At 54.2% G+C, this 15,134-nt stretch overlaps 6 protein-coding genes across 6 annotated transcripts; 2 read left to right on the forward strand and 4 right to left on the reverse strand.

Moving 5' to 3' along the window:
- Positions 1-1,112: 1,112 nt before the first annotated feature.
- Positions 1,113-4,253, reverse strand: ColSpa_07325 (AP-2 complex subunit alpha-2; the record flags this gene model as incomplete). Its single annotated transcript, XM_049273537.1, has 6 exons — positions 1,113-3,127; positions 3,180-3,514; positions 3,567-3,856; positions 3,912-3,955; positions 4,014-4,027; positions 4,105-4,253. The coding sequence occupies 6 exons, from the start codon at positions 4,251-4,253 to the stop codon at positions 1,113-1,115; spliced, it is 2,847 nt and encodes a 948-aa protein (XP_049129494.1).
- A 1,402-nt stretch (positions 4,254-5,655) lies between these two features.
- On the forward strand, positions 5,656-6,475 carry ColSpa_07326 (arginine-hydroxylase NDUFAF5, mitochondrial; the record flags this gene model as incomplete). The annotated part of the gene is made up of 2 exons (XM_049273538.1): positions 5,656-5,904; positions 5,981-6,475. 2 exons carry the CDS (start codon positions 5,656-5,658, stop codon positions 6,473-6,475), a joined length of 744 nt encoding a protein of 247 aa, XP_049129495.1.
- A 20-nt stretch (positions 6,476-6,495) lies between these two features.
- ColSpa_07327 (arginine-hydroxylase NDUFAF5, mitochondrial) lies at positions 6,496-6,801 on the forward strand (the record flags this gene model as incomplete). Its single annotated transcript, XM_049273539.1, has 1 exon — positions 6,496-6,801. One exon carries the CDS (start codon positions 6,496-6,498, stop codon positions 6,799-6,801), a length of 306 nt encoding a protein of 101 aa, XP_049129496.1.
- A 208-nt stretch (positions 6,802-7,009) lies between these two features.
- On the reverse strand, positions 7,010-7,710 carry ColSpa_07328 (actin-related protein 2/3 complex subunit 5; the record flags this gene model as incomplete). Its single annotated transcript, XM_049273540.1, has 2 exons — positions 7,010-7,360; positions 7,456-7,710. The coding sequence occupies 2 exons, from the start codon at positions 7,708-7,710 to the stop codon at positions 7,010-7,012; spliced, it is 606 nt and encodes a 201-aa protein (XP_049129497.1).
- A 664-nt stretch (positions 7,711-8,374) lies between these two features.
- Positions 8,375-10,225, reverse strand: ColSpa_07329 (V-type proton ATPase subunit C 1; the record flags this gene model as incomplete). Its single annotated transcript, XM_049273541.1, has 5 exons — positions 8,375-9,167; positions 9,219-9,544; positions 9,596-9,757; positions 9,811-9,846; positions 10,130-10,225. 5 exons carry the CDS (start codon positions 10,223-10,225, stop codon positions 8,375-8,377), a joined length of 1,413 nt encoding a protein of 470 aa, XP_049129498.1.
- Positions 10,226-10,690: 465 nt separating this feature from the next.
- Positions 10,691-11,852, reverse strand: ColSpa_07330 (3-hydroxy-3-isohexenylglutaryl-CoA/hydroxy-methylglutaryl-CoA lyase; the record flags this gene model as incomplete). Its single annotated transcript, XM_049273542.1, has 2 exons — positions 10,691-11,518; positions 11,583-11,852. The coding sequence occupies 2 exons, from the start codon at positions 11,850-11,852 to the stop codon at positions 10,691-10,693; spliced, it is 1,098 nt and encodes a 365-aa protein (XP_049129499.1).
- Positions 11,853-15,134: the final 3,282 nt, after the last annotated feature.

Raw genomic sequence — 15,134 nt, forward strand, 5'->3', positions numbered from 1 at the left:
GCCTCCTCTTATGAGGTGCTGTCCGAGTCAGAAGTCAGCGACTTAGACGAGGCTGGGGATGCCGACACTGGGATCGCCTCAGAATTGCGAAGGGATAGCGCAAACGACCAGTCACAGGCTGAAGGTCCTCACCAAACTCGACATCAGCCACCTGGAGGTCATCAATGCCAATTCTGTGGCAAGATCATCTTGAGGCAAGACAACCTCAAGCGACATATACGTGAACTGCATGAGCCTGGAAATCATTTAGTTTTGCCATGTGGCACATTCATCAGACCTCGCTCGTACAGTTCGAATATCGCCCGACATAGACTGTCCTGTGTTGTTTGTTGTCAGCCTGTCGGTGAGCAAGAGCAAACTAGCGTCTTGGGCAATGATAGAAACAATGACAGCCAGTTGAAGCTTTAGGTTGACAATATAGAGCTTGGTAGGACTGACTCTGAGCTTTCAGATACGTATCGGTGGATTGATGATTTGGAGATTAAGGGTTGAAGACCTGTTTCCTGCCCTATTGGCGAAAGCTTTTTGGAGTGCTTAGCATACTGCATGAAGCAGGTGTATCAATCTTACTGCTTCGGATGGACTGCCCTCCGGAAAGACTTGCGCCCTACATCATTCAGTTGAAGTGTCACTCACAGGACGTAAGGGTTTCCTATAGCATGTATCTATTCGGGTCGCCATCTTCATAGTGAACGGTTGTACTCTCACGACCACGAATTAAGGTCAGCCACCAGGGACTTCTCATTATACCAGACAACATTCGCCTTTTGTTTCACTAGCTATAGGGAATGAGTGCCACCATGCCATCGGACGCCCACGCCAGTAGTTTGCCACGCATCAAAACACCAATATCAAGGATTACAGCAGCGACAAGCAGAGACGAGAAAAAAACAAAGCCGGGTGTGGGTATGTCATTACGAAGTAGGTGTGTATTACAACAGGAGGGTGCTGCGCTATGTAACCAGAATATTGCTAAATGCGTCCGATATGTCGGCCGGGGTCGGAGCTTGGAACTTTTCGGGCGTGTAGCCGGCGGCGAGGCGCTCGTGCATAACCTTCAGAAGGACGGCGGGGACGCTCTCGTCCGTGGCGCGGATGGTAAGGCGAATCATCTAGTAGTGATTGTTAGCGATGGACAGCGGTTGGTAAAATATGAGATGTAAACTGACCTTCGTCCCGTAGTTCGGCTCAAGACGCATCAAGCAACCAAACTTGCCCGCCTCTGAAGTATGAAGAACACTTGCTCCGACAAAGTTCTTCGCGTTCGGGTCGACGCCGTCGAGGACGCGCCACCTGAAACCCTCAACCGTTTGCCGGACGAAGAACTCGTTCATTTCCCTATCCGACTTGCCCGAGGATAGGCCGAAGATCTGCTGAGCCTCACGTGGGGCACCACCAATCTGCTTCCAACGCCTGAAGAAGTCTTCGGCGGAGAGGTCTGCAGGGTCCATGAACTTATGGGCGGTGATGGGCAACTTGAGGGTGACCGCCTGGAGAGCGCCAGCGAGGTAGCTGATGCGAATTGTCGGGCTCTTATCAAACACCCTCTTGCACTCAAACATGATAACCTGCTGGGACTGCCCGGCCTGGTAAATTGTGCTCTCCGGCAGGTTCTTCACGTCCCACGTAAGCTTGCCCTTCTCATTTTCGTCAAGGTCCAGTGTCGTAGTAAAAGAGCCCAGCGCCGTTGGTGTCTTGTTCTTGAAGTAAAGAATCAAGCACGCCATTTGGCCTCTATACTCGGACCGCACACCGACTTGAAGCTGGCCATCCTCGTACAATACGCCTTCTGCCTTGAGCAGTAGTTTGTTGTATCCTACCTCCCAGTTGGGAGACAAATGAGCCGCACTTGCCAGGTTTGGTGCCTTTGTCTTGGGCTCGGCGGGTCCAATGTTGTTCATGTCTAGACCAGCCAAGTCGTTAACGCCGTTACCGTGGCCATTCGTACCGTTCGAGCCTCCGTTAGCAGCGTGGGGGTTGCCGTTCGTGCTGAAAGTTCGCTTGAGGCCGCCCTCCTTGGCCATCTTCAGCTCTGCCACATCTGCATTGGCATCCTTACCGCCTACAATCCAGGTTCTCTTATCACTGGTGTTGGCATGCTTCTGGTGCACTCTGGCGAGCAAGGCAGACTGGCGTTCCGAGAAGGGGGGCATCTCGTCGCAAACAGTTCGCAGAAGATCGTCTGTTGGCAGTGTTGCTAGCGTCAGATACTCACATGCTCTCTGCTGAAGCTCAGAGTCGAGTGTGTGGCTGAAGACTTGGAAGGCCTTCAAGAGCTGAGGTTTGATTTCGGGGAAGAGGTTGACGAATTTGACGTAGCAAGAGAGGATCATGGCCCTTGTACTTGATGAGCACGCGGCGACCTTGCTCTGAAGAGCCAGGAACTGTTCGATGGGACTGCATTTAGGTTGGTCGGCGATGAGGTGACCGAATTCACCCAAGATGTAGGCTCCGATCTTGACCAGCGTCTCGTGGCAGTGATCCGACTTGACGTACTGCAAGGAGTGCTGGGCCGCGTAGACCTGCAGCTCTTCGTTATTCGTCACGATCTGGATGACACGCTGCCACACCTCGTCGCTGACGTGGTCACCAGCCATGGCGATCAGACGCAGCGATATGTCCACATACCACTGTACATCAGTGGCATACCTTTCGGTCAGGATGGCAATCTTCAGCACCATCTCCTCGCGGATCGCAAAGTCGGCGTTCTGAAGATAGTGTAGAAGCTCGCCAACAATGACCTGAGCGTTTGAAGAGTCGCACATGCTGTAAAGAAGGTCGAGACCTTTCCTCCGCACACTGATATCTCTGTCCTTGAGAGACCCTAGGATAACATCCTGGTGCTGCTTAATCGGTTCCAGAGTATCAATCCGGGCTGCGAGATGTGTCATGGCTTCCAATCCCAGGTAACGGACGTTGGTTTCCCTAGAAGTCAAGAACCGTCCCAGCCGAGATGAAATCTGCTTCAGCAAGGCATTCTCATTGTCGAGGTGAATAATGAGGTTGATAGCTTCGAAGAGGACAGCGTTCTGGGCGTTGTTTTGCTGAACGTTCTTAGTCTGCTCCATCGCGAGGTTCAAGATCTTTTGGAGAGATTCCCTGATCATCTCACGGACATGAGTGTCGTCTAAAGCAGTTAGGACTCTGTCACTCAGTCTGAGGCCTCATTCATAACTCACCTGAGGGAGGGAAGTATTGCAGCAGGCGCAGAAGCTTGACCTGGAGCCAGGGACACGGAACCTTGTAATAAAGGTAGTCCGGAGTGTACTCTCCATCAATGACTATCCTCTTCATCCTTGCGGCGGCCTTGGCGTATGCCCCCTTGTACGCGTTCAAGTTGTCCTGGGCAAGAGCCATGACAAGCGACGTAACGGACAGAGCCACGCCGACATCCACGTCGTCCATCAGCGAGATAATACGTTCGGCCCATTGCGGTTGGACGATGTCGGGGTTTTTGCGGTACAAACGGAGGAGGGTAAGCGATGCCTTCTTCTTCACAAACGCCTTGGATGTCCTGTATGCAATGTCAGCCGACTCTTCAAGAACCATGCTCGACCGAGACATACGGCGAGATCAGAAGCCTATGGACCTCTCCACTCAGAGCCTCTCCCATTTCCCTGCCACCAACGTTCGCGATCGCGTGAAGAGCCAGGCAGTTGAACAGCTCGTTGTGGTCTAGCAAGTCCTTTCGTATACTATTGACGACCAGGTGCAGCAGCTCGTGCTTCTCGTGCAGGAAGAGGGTCATGGCGAGGTAGCCAATCTGCTTCTCCGAGTATTTATTCGCTGAAATCAGGTTGACGGCTTCGAGGTGGCCGAAATCAACGTTCCATCCGAGGATGTAAATGTAGAGAAGCTTCGCGAACCATCAGCCCAACGCCCAAACCCATGGTAGAGCAGACCTCCCTTACCTTGCACACATATTTCTTCTTGTGGTAGCCGCTGAGGTTTCCATCTGGAGAAGGGTTAGCATGACCGCACCGCGCCATCAAAACATCATAGTCGATCCTCACCCTTGAACTTTTGCCTGAACGCAAGGGGATCCATTAGTACCATCGCAAAGCGTCGCAGGTCGGCATGCCGAATGAAGTGTGCTCTGCTCACCGAATATTGGCCAATTCCTTATTGATTCTCTTCTCCTCCAGCTCCCTAGCTCTGGCGTTTCTCAAGTCGGCAATAAATTGCACCAGGCCTCGCATGTTCGAGTTGTTGCTGCTCGAGCGGCCAAGGAATCCGGCCGCCGAGGACGACATGTTGGCGTTGGTTGTCAAGTTCGACCGGTGGCGTTCTTGGTGGTGTTCTCTCTGTTTCCAACAGTTCTTCCCCCTCCACTTCGCGGGACGGAACGAGCAGAGTCGATGGACAGACGGGCTTCGGTGGACTGTCGTCACAGGTGTTTCGTAGAGGCGGCGCGGTGGCGGTCTCGATGATTCGATGCTCGAATACGCGGGATCGGTGCGTGTGTAATTATGCTCTGGGCGAGCGTTGGACAATCACTCCATGCGCGCGAGGGGTCTTGGTTGGGACTGCTGCTCGCTTACCCCAGCTGGTGCGCTTGCTGGATTGCTGCTGCGTGGAGTTTTGGGGGACAGGAGGGATCAACGGTCGGGTTCGGTGGACTCGGCGACTCGAACTCGAAACCGGCCGGCAAGTCCCGCTGCGGGCGTGTCTTGACAATGCGTCTCGGGGGGCGACTGTCGACAGGTCTGATTGCGGAGTGTTTGACGCGCACGCGAGTAAGAAAGAGGCAGTAGGTTGACTTCGTCTCGAAATAGGGGACTTGTCGATTCGCGATGTTGAACCGGGGGGAGAGAAGTGGACAAGAAGGGAAACAAAAACTCCAAGGAAAGGGGGCCGATGGGGGGTGAGCTCCGCGGGCTAGAGGGAGAGCGAGAGGGAGAAAACGACACTTTAGAGACAGTGGAGGCTCAGGCTAATGCTTAGGCCCGGAAGGCTTGGGAACGCAGCCAATGTGTGGAGATGGCGAGACGGCGCACAATTGGTTTACGGACCGGACAGAGTGCGAGAGTGCAGTCGAACGGGCCTGTCAAACCGCCGCCAGCTTCCCCCGATACGCTTGACACGGGCAGTCAGCCGCTGCAAGTCCAACGTCCCAGCGTCTGACAGCTCTGCTGGGTGCGCTGCGCTGCTCGTTGCTTATTGCGTAAAGACCAGGAGACTCGGCGCGTCAGGGGCTGCAAGGTACTTCCATCGACGCTCGTGTTTAGTGGGAGTGTGGAGCGTACCAAGAGCATTGGATATGGAACTTGCTTTCACTGCTGACTGATGGATGGGGACGAGATGGGATGCAGGAGGGGGAGACTTGGTACTTGTACAGAGGGGAATGTTCCTGAGCGCGCACACGACGGGCCTGTGCATCAAACCCGTTCTGCCAGGGAGGAGTACGTACCTCGGCACGCTAACCTGACCTCGTTCCTGTCAATTGGCGAAGCTCGAAATGTGCTGCATCATCGAAGTCGTAAAATCCCATTGAAGCTCCCCCCGGCCATCAGTCCGAAGATAAAAAAACCTTCTTTTAACTAACGAGCTTCCTCAGACCTCCAATCCCCATTTCCCCTCTCTTGCAACAATCCTAATTGAGATACGAATCCCCTCATGTTCGCCTCCGCCCGGTCCAGAAATGTAATGCCAGTAATGAACCACACGATCAAACGCCTGTGCCGTGCAGCTCCGTCTGCGCCGGGCTCCCGGCTTCTTGTGGGCTCTGTCTCTCGTCGCTCCTACGCCTTCGCCTCTGGCGGTGGTGGCGCCCAGGCGTTCCAGGTCTTCAACCGCCGCACAAAATGGTTGCAAAAGGAGCGTGCCGCCTCGAATCTTGAGTCCAGCCGGCAGGCCGACTACCTGAAGGATGAGGTCGCAAATCGGCTCTGCGAAAGGTTACTTGTAAGTCCTTCGAGACGCATAACTGCTATGACACGGACATGTCGACAGGTCACTGACATTCATAAACGAACGGCAGGACATCAAGCGAAGATTCCCCCGCGTTCTCGACCTCGGCGCAAACTCGTGCAACATCGCCCGCGCCCTCACTCGTGAGAACCCCGACCCGGACCCCGCGAAGCCTATAACCCCGCCCCTATCTACGCGTATTGACGAACTCGTCGCCGCCGAGTCCTCCCACGCCCTCCTGCATCGCGATGCCGACCTCTCATTCAACACCGACATCAACATCACCCGCCATGTCCTCGTCGACGAGGAGCACGTCCCTTTCCCCCCCGAATCCTTTGATCTTGTCATGAGCTCCCTGAGCCTGCACTGGATCAACGACCTCCCCGGCGTCCTGACCCAGATCAACAATGTCCTGAAGCCCGACAGTCCCTTTATCGGTGCCATGCTTGGCGGCGACAGTCTGTTCGAGCTGCGCACTTCGCTTCAGCTTGCAGAGCAGGAGAGGCGCGGCGGAATCTCGCCCACGTCTCGCCGCTCGCTGACGTCCGCGACGTGGGCGGGCTGATGCAGCGCGCGGGTTTCAAGATGTTGACGGTAGACGTTGACGACATTGTTGTCGACTACCCGGACACCTTTGCGCTCATGCAGGATCTGCAGGCTATGGGGGAGGGCAACGCCATACTGGGAAGGGAAATGGGCGCGATCAGAAGAGAGGTGTTGATGGCGAACGAGGGTATCTATAGGGAGCTTCACGGTAACGAGGACGGGAGCATCCCTGCGACATTTAGAATCATCTACATGATCGGGTGGCACGAGGGCGGCGACCAACCCAAGCCGTTGCCCAGAGGAAGCGGAGATGTAAATCTCAAGGACATTCTAGAGTCCAACTAAGATGTTGTGGCACTTGTAACAATACCCCGCCAAGCCTGTAAAACATGAACAAAAAATCTATGGCTTTCATTTTCGGCACGCCAGTCTGTCTAAATTGGAATCGTAGAAGGCAAGCTTGTATCTGCCTACGCCGAGCATGCCTACGCTCGTCATGAACTTCATTACCACCCCCTCACAGCCCGCGTCTTCCTCTCTTCCTGCAGCCCCCTTAAACCCTTCTCCAGTCAGTCATGACGCGGCCGATGGTTCCCAGACCAGCCACGTCGACAACCTTCTCGTGCCAGCTGAGCAACACGCTCATCGCGCTACCGACGCTCTCGTTCGTGCCTCCCGGTCGTCCGCCGATCTGGCTGAACCCGCCGGGGGCGGCCTGCGGCGGCGGCGACCTCAGACCGCCAGAGCCGGCCGCGGATCCCGCCATGCCCTTGTAGATGTACTTCATGAGGACGTCGAGCAGCTCGGGGCCGCCGGCCGAGCCGTAGATGGACTTGAGAAGGGGCGTCATCTCGGAGGCCTTGATGGACTGGAGAACCTCGGTGATGGTCTGGAGGTGGGCGTCCTGTTGCAGGCACGTTAGCAGCTGTTTCGGGTACCTGTCGCCAGCATTTGTGTTGCTGTATGGGATAAAAAGGGCCCAAACGGGACTTAACGCACCTTGGCAGCATCGGGGCCGTTGTAGACAGGAAACTCCAAGCACCCCCTCAGCGCACCCTCAGCATCCCCGCCACGGAGCAGCTGCCGAACCTGGCCGGCAAGCTGGCGCACCTCATCCTCGCCGATCTCGGGCTGCGGCGGGTGCAGCGTTGAGGTGTCAAAGTTGCAGGCCGAGTCCTCCTGCAGGGCGTCAATGTTGATGGTCCGCCAGGCATCGCTGAGCGAGGCGGATGTGTGCTGCTGGATGATGGACATTGTGTCGCAATGGTTGGTAATTTGCCCACGAGCGTCGGAGTGATGATCGGTTCGAGGTAAACGTATGTGTCGTAGAAAAGAAGAGGGATCGTGGGTTGTCGGTAAGCAGTCCAATGGCACGGGGTCGGTCGTGGGCGTTGCGTAGGAACTCTCGCCTTGCGTCAGGTAAGGTCGGGAGGTGAGGTAAGGTAGCCGCAGGCAATGGTGGGGAGTTGGCCCAGTGTGGAGGATGTGGGGTTCGATGAGGCGGTGCGCCCGGTTGACGACGCTGGCCCGTGCGAGTGTTCCTCAATGTCAACCCGCTGCAGACGGCGTCTTGATCATCGTGCCAGTGCATCAATAACTTCGATGTCACTTGTCCGCGATGAGCTCCTCAATTATGGATGGCATCGTTTCAAATCACATCTTTTCTCCTCATCTGAGACGCGAATGAGCATGTTCTAGCTAGGCACAGTAGATATCGCGGCGCATTTCATACAGACAGAAACATCACTAAGACATGGCTTGGTTAAGTACTAATAATTGCATGCCATTGTCTAGGTCCAAAAGTTGCCCATCGCGCACTCTCGGGCCCCCCCACATACGTATACACAAACGTCAACCGGTTGCCATTCCACGCTGCCGGCCTCTGGAGAATCAAGCGCCCGCACGGAGCGTCCTCCGCTTATGCGTCAATCAGGTTCTCCTCGTTTTGCTGCACCTGCGCTCTCTGCTTGCCCTTGTCCTTGGCCTCCTTTGCCGCGCGCTGGTAGAACTCGTTGAGAATCTTGCCGGGAATACGGTTGAGAAGCTCCTTGGGGTACAAGCGGAGCAAGCTCCATGCAAGGTCGAGAGACTCGTAAATGGTGCGCGCCTCATACTGGCCCTGGTTGATGAACTGGCGCTCGAACTTCTCGAGGAACTCCAGAGAAAGCTTGTCCTCGGCAGACAGAGCCTCCTCACCGACGACAGCCTTCATGGCGGCAGCGTCACGACCGATGGCGTACTTGGCGTAAAGCTGGTTGGAAACATCGCCGTGGTCCTTGCGAGTCATGCCCTCACCAATGGCAGACTTCATGAGACGGGACAGGGACGGCAGGACGTTGATGGGCGGGTAGATACCACGGTTGTAGAGACCTCTGTCGACGAAAATCTGACCCTCCGTAATGTAACCCGTCAAGTCGGGAATGGGGTGAGTGATATCCTCGTTGGGCATAGTCAAAATAGGCACCTGCGTAATGGAGCCGTTGCGTCCCGACACACGGCCGGCGCGCTCGTAAATGGTGGACAAATCAGTGTACATGTAACCGGGGTAACCACGACGACCCGGGACTTCCTCACGAGCGGCCGAAACCTCACGAAGGGCGTCGCAGTAGGCGGACAGATCGGTCAGAATAACGAGGACGTGCTTCTCGAGCTGGTAGGCGTAGTATTCGGCGGTCGTAAGCGCGAGACGAGGAGTAATGATACGCTCAATACTGCAAGACAATCAGTCAATGGGCTTTCCAATTATGCTTCGATGTACTCACGTAGGATCGTTGGCAAGGTTGAGGAAGAGAGTGACACGCTCCAAACTGCCGTTCTCCTCGAAGTCGCGGGTGAAGAATCTGGCCGTCTCCAAGTTGACACCCATGGCACCGAAAACGATGGAGAAGTTCTCCTCGTGTCCGTCGTGGACGCCCTTGTTGGTAACACCCTGCTTCTGAACCAAGCTGGCCTGTCTGCAGATCTGGGCGGCAATTTCGTTGTGCGGCAGACCGGACGAGGAGAAAATGGGGATCTTTTGACCACGGGCGATGGAGTTCATGGTGTCGATGGCAGAGATACCGGTCGAAATCATTTCCTCGGGGTATTCCTACGCTGCGTCAGAGTCGAGACCAGAAGGCATAGGGAGACGTGAACCTACACGGGAGAAGGGGTTGATGGGACTGCCGTTGATGTCGAGGTAGTCCTCAGCCAGGACCTTGGGGCCCTTGTCGATAGCACGACCGGAACCATCGAAAATACGACCGAGCATGTCCTCCGACACACCGAGCTTCAAGCTCTGGCCCGTGAACTCGACTTTCGTCTGGTAGAAATTTAGCGCATGCATCCTTTGTCGAGATGGCGATGATCTCATACCTTCTTGACATCGATGCCTGATGTACCCTCAAAGACCTATTTCCATCGTCAATCGGTGTTTCTCGCATGATCGCTCGGCTCGCATACCTGGACGACGGCTCGGTCACCTGTAGATCTTGGTCAGCACGCAGGTCAACGCAAATGGGGAGTCGGATGGGTAAATACCTCGAGCCTCAAGGACCTGACCCTGTCTGTTGGTTCCATCAGGCAGGGTTAGGGAGACAATCTCGTTGTATCTAGGGAATTTGACCTAAGCACAAAGTTAGCGCCGTAATTCAAACATCTTTTTGCGATTTCCAGCGCGGCGGGCGACACGCACATTCTCGAGGATGACGAGGGGTCCGTTGACACCGCCGACGGTGTTGTACCGAATTCTCGGCACGATCGAGTAGGAGGGCTCTCGGGGGTCACTCATTGCTTCTGACTATCAATGAGACAGCGCCCGTGTAGAAGACAATGCGTGTTGGGTCGAGGGCGTCGATTAGGAAGGGCGTGGGCGTGTGGATGAATGGAGACGTTACGAGGCGACGAACGTAGCTGGAGGAGGTTGGCAGGTCGTTGCAGTGTCGTCAAATGCACAGCACTGGAGCTTGCTTCGTCTTGGTGGAGCCCACTCGGCAAGCTGGGTCTCAGGTGGCGCCGATAAGATCAGTGGTCACCTCACCGTGGGCGCGGGCCTGGGAGCTTCTGTCGGTGTCAGTGCTTGGGCGTCAGCGCCAGTGTGGCAGTGACATCACATGACTGCATCTCCTCTTCCGGTCTTGGAGGACATAACCGGAATGCACCATTCATCTGAAAGGGCGTGTAATAATTTTTTTGAAAAAAGATGTCTCAAGATCCGATTGTTTAGACTTGAGGGTTATCATGACCTATAACTCAATCACGCTGCCGCTTCGCGAGCTCTGGCTCCCAACACCGCCTTACCAACAGTGCTATCGTTGGCCTTGCCCAGCTCGCCTGTGATCCAAGCACCGATATCTGACATGGCGTCTAGATCAATGCCAGTCTCCATGCCCAAACTCTCGATAAAGTAAATCATGTTCTCCGTGGACACATTGCCAGTAGCACCAGGGCTGTAAGGGCAACCTCCGAGTCCACCAACACTGCTGTCAAACGTGCGAATGCCATGCTCCAGCGAAACGGCCGTGTTCACCAACGCCTGGCCGTACGTGTCATGGAAATGCATAGCAATGTCCTCGTTCCTGATACCCGCAGCCCTCATGCAGTTTAGCAACTCCTTCGTCCGGGGCGCCGTGCCCATGCCAGTGGTGTCTCCCAGCGAAACCTCATCGGCGCCCGACTCCAATAGTTCCGTTGAGATCTCAGCAACCTTGTGCGGGTCAACATCATAACCCTCAAAGGGGCAGCCGAGGACGACGGAAACGTATGCGCGGACGCGGAGACCGGCTCCCTTTGCGTCGCGAATAACCTCGCGGAAACGGTCGAGTGATGTCGCGATGTCGCAGTTGAGGTTCTTCTTGGAAAAAGACTCGGTCGCGGCCGCAAAGACGGCGACTTCAATGGCGGGCTTTGTCTTGTCTGCTGATGGTTGAAGCTGCGACGCAAAAGCGCCAGGGTACTTGGCCAGCAGGGCTTGGGCGTTCTGCAATCCTTTGATATTCGGGGCGAGGAAGGAGTATGATGTTTGCGACGGGGAAGAAATCTTTCGTGTTAAGATGTGCTCGAGAATGTCGTTCGAATTGGCCATCTGCAAGTATTCAAAGTCAACAAGACAGCTCCCCGAGATTGTCAGACCACTTGGTTTGGCTTACCTGAGGAACCCATTTAGGCGAGACGAAAGAACCGCCCTCAATGGTAGAAACGCCCGTCTTGGCGAGCCTCTCGATCAATTCGATCTTGGTGGCAAGGGATATCGTCTTCTTCTCGTTCTGCAGTCCGTCGCGGGGGCCGACCTCGACGAGCTTGACGTAGTTGTCGCGGGGCGGCTGCTGGATTGGGCCGCTGGCGGTCGCAAACCCTCTCGCAGGGCGGATCTGGGCCCTCCTGCACGCTCTACAGATCGCTGGACGGATGGCAAGCATTTTGACGTTGAATTGTTCAGAGAATGTCAACGAGGGGTTGGCAAATTGAAAGGCCACTGGAGAAGAGCTGGGCTTTGTAGAGCTTGGCCGCATATCGTCGGCTTCTATAACGCCTCGGCCAAGGCCGCCAGCTGCCGTCTGTTGCCAGCTGCTTATCCTTTTCAACTCAAGTGGCCTCCCATTCCAAGAAACTATATTGCTTCAACTCCGACAACAGTGAATATAACAGTCCTCACGATTGTAGTTTGCATCGTGGGCAATCCCGCCGTCCTTCCCTTGAGGATTTTGCGCTTATATATGAGTCCTAATCAACTTTGATTGATCAGTCTGCCTCGCCGCTTGGCATGGTACCCCTACGAGATCACATTAGGAACTCCTTCGGTCCAGACTACTGCGCATATTCTTTAGCCGGTCCCTGACGATGCAACCAGGCGGCACAGCAGGTGAACTTGCGGATGAATCGAACCAAGCGCAATTTCCCCCTGGCTATGCGTCGTACTATGGAAGAGCATGCTTTCAGGACTTTTAATAGACGCGTTCTCCGCGACGCGGGGGTTGGCGTTCTCTCAGATACATGCAAAATGACTGCCTATTCTGTGACGCAACTGCCTTTCAACTCATCTTGTTCGTAGTATTGGTTGAATTTCTTGCTGAAATAATACCAAGGATGGCGTCGACGAGGTTTTCGGCTCGTGAAACGGGACTTCTGTCCCCCCTTCTCGCATTCGGTGCGCTCATCATGCCTCAGTACGCAGCTGCTCAGACACCGACGCAGACATCGATACCAGCCATCATGCCCACACTAGCGGGCCCAGCAAGGCCAAGAACGACGCAATGGGAGGAACTGTGCACAACCAAGGGCCTCATCTTACCATGGCTGTACGTATCTGAACGCCATACATCCCTAAGCTACTGACCGACATCAACACGCAGGTCCTGGGCAGACTGCACAAACTCCGCGATGCTGGGTCAACTCTCAAAAAGCGATTGTTCGCCGTACGTGACAAGGACACTTGACGACACCGACGCGACGGCAGCCGCTGGCGTCATGACTGACTGTTTCTGCCCGGCCTACCAGACCATCGGAATGCGAGTCTTATGCTCTGTTCTTCTGCAAGGCGTTTTGTTCTAACATGAATCACTAGGCATTGCCTTCAGATCGTTTGCCCCACCGAGGCAGCGAACTTATTCACAAAACAGCTCCTCGAGGGTGTCTGCCCGGGAGTCACGGCGGAGGGTAATGGCACCTTTCCGCTCCAGACTGGGACGACGACGACAGCTGGGAGCGCGGAAGCGACGGGAGCGGAGACGTCGAAAGATAGTGGCCCGGATGGCGCCGCTGGTGTTTTGGCTGTTCCACTGAGCCTATCATTTGCAGCGACTGTGGTAGGAATGGTGTATGTGTTGTTATGAGGGATGTCCAGTGACGATGGGGCAGCATCGGGTTTCTAAAGGGAATATTGCCATGATCATGGATTCCCTTTCTCATTGTTGAGATGGGCATATTTCTTTAGCTTTCAACATCCTAGCCAGTGCATACTTACATCTGCACAATCACATCAACCTGCCTGCATAGACAACGCGCCTCATGTCTTTGCGGTAATCATCCTTGTGTATCCTATTGTTCATGTGTTCATTTGTACAGATATAGCACTGCCACTCTACTCGGTTTCTACTAGTTGACTTACTTGCTCAGCTCATGCAACCTCCTCCCGCAGCATCAGTGTTCACTGTACTGATAATGAACATGAGATATTCAATCAACTTATAAAGGGACAGCATGAAATTACATAGCCTCACCCTCTACGGTCTGACAATCGTGGGCATCCTTCTTGAGGGCCAACGCTATTTCACTCGAACTTGATGGGAAACGACCATCAGACGTAATCCAGAATCTGCCTTGGATGCCTCTCACCACTCTAATTGTCCTCTGAACTTAACACATGTCCACGAAGACGTCCTTCCAAAGACCAAGGGCACGGCAGCATACGTTCTTGTTAGCCACACCACTCTTATTGACATACACCCCCGCCCAAAAGATGTGACTGGGAAGCATACCCACTCACCATGCACACCCTCGCTACTATTTCACCACTTAGATCTCTGCCATATCTCGCGCTACTTCATCCCAGTTCCTCCTTGCACTCGTGCGTGGTGCACATGTACCCGTGCGCCATCCATTGCGAAAACGCTGCCAGGCCACTCAATCCGATGAACCCATCACCTAGAGGAACCAGGAAGTACATCCTAGAACAAGCTATACTGCCTCAAGTTGACGCAAAAATAAAGTTCAGTCAGGTTTGGTTTGGCAGGTCGTCTGCTGAAAGAATTTGTTTTGTTTACTTTTCCACCTTGAGGGCAAACGCCCGCCGGCCGGGATGTCTTGCTACCACCGCCCCAAAACGAAGTTTCTGAATGCAAAAGCCGAGGATCATGTACAATGATTCTCGCCGGTTAAAATTGAGACCTCGATTCATATTGACGTATATTAACAGCCATCAACGGTAAGAACGCACACGTATTCTCGTGCCGAAGGGAAGCAAACGAAGCGTCGTCGCCCGTCGCCAGGGGCTACTAGGAACAAGGTTGAGACTGAGTGCATTGGCCCCAAGATGATCCACTAAGACCGTTGAAATGCGCCGCCCATCAAGTGCATAAGCCAATCAGACGCTATAAATCCGCCTAAAACACAGGGCCCTACATGCAGTAGTCAGCAGTTAGAACATGTCACCCCCGTTCTGCCAAACGGTATAAGTGCGTTTAACCTGACTACACAGCATGTCAGTGGCAGGCATTCAAACAACGAACAGAGGATGCGTTTCGAGACGATTGGAACAAAATGAGGCTAAAGGAATTTTCATTCTGTTCAAGATAAGAATTTGAGGATCGCAAAATCCGCCTGGCGATAGAGACTGAGAGTACCTGCACAGCCTAGCCTCTTGAAGGACGCCAGGCAGCCGCAGACCTTGACTTGTAGAAAGATGGTGGTTGGTCTGGAGTACAAACTCAAAAAAAACCTGCTCAAGGTGTAGAAACAGGTGAGCATTGGCACATTTTCATAGGGTGTAGTGACATGAGGAGAAGCCCAAAGTCCTCAACGTCCCTCACATCCTCGACATCTGGTATGCGAGTTGCCAGGCTTCTGGTGTCTAAGCTGAGCCAAACACAGTCCATTTTCCTCGGAAGATAGACCTTTTTAGTTAGATAGATGATGACCTCGCTAGATTATCGATTCTATACTATGCAAGAGACAAATTTTACATCGAACAGAAGTAGATAATC

This window comes from Colletotrichum spaethianum, assembly GCF_022836535.1.
Source record: "Colletotrichum spaethianum MAFF 239500 DNA, contig18, whole genome shotgun sequence".
Lineage (NCBI taxonomy): Eukaryota > Fungi > Ascomycota > Sordariomycetes > Glomerellales > Glomerellaceae > Colletotrichum > Colletotrichum spaethianum.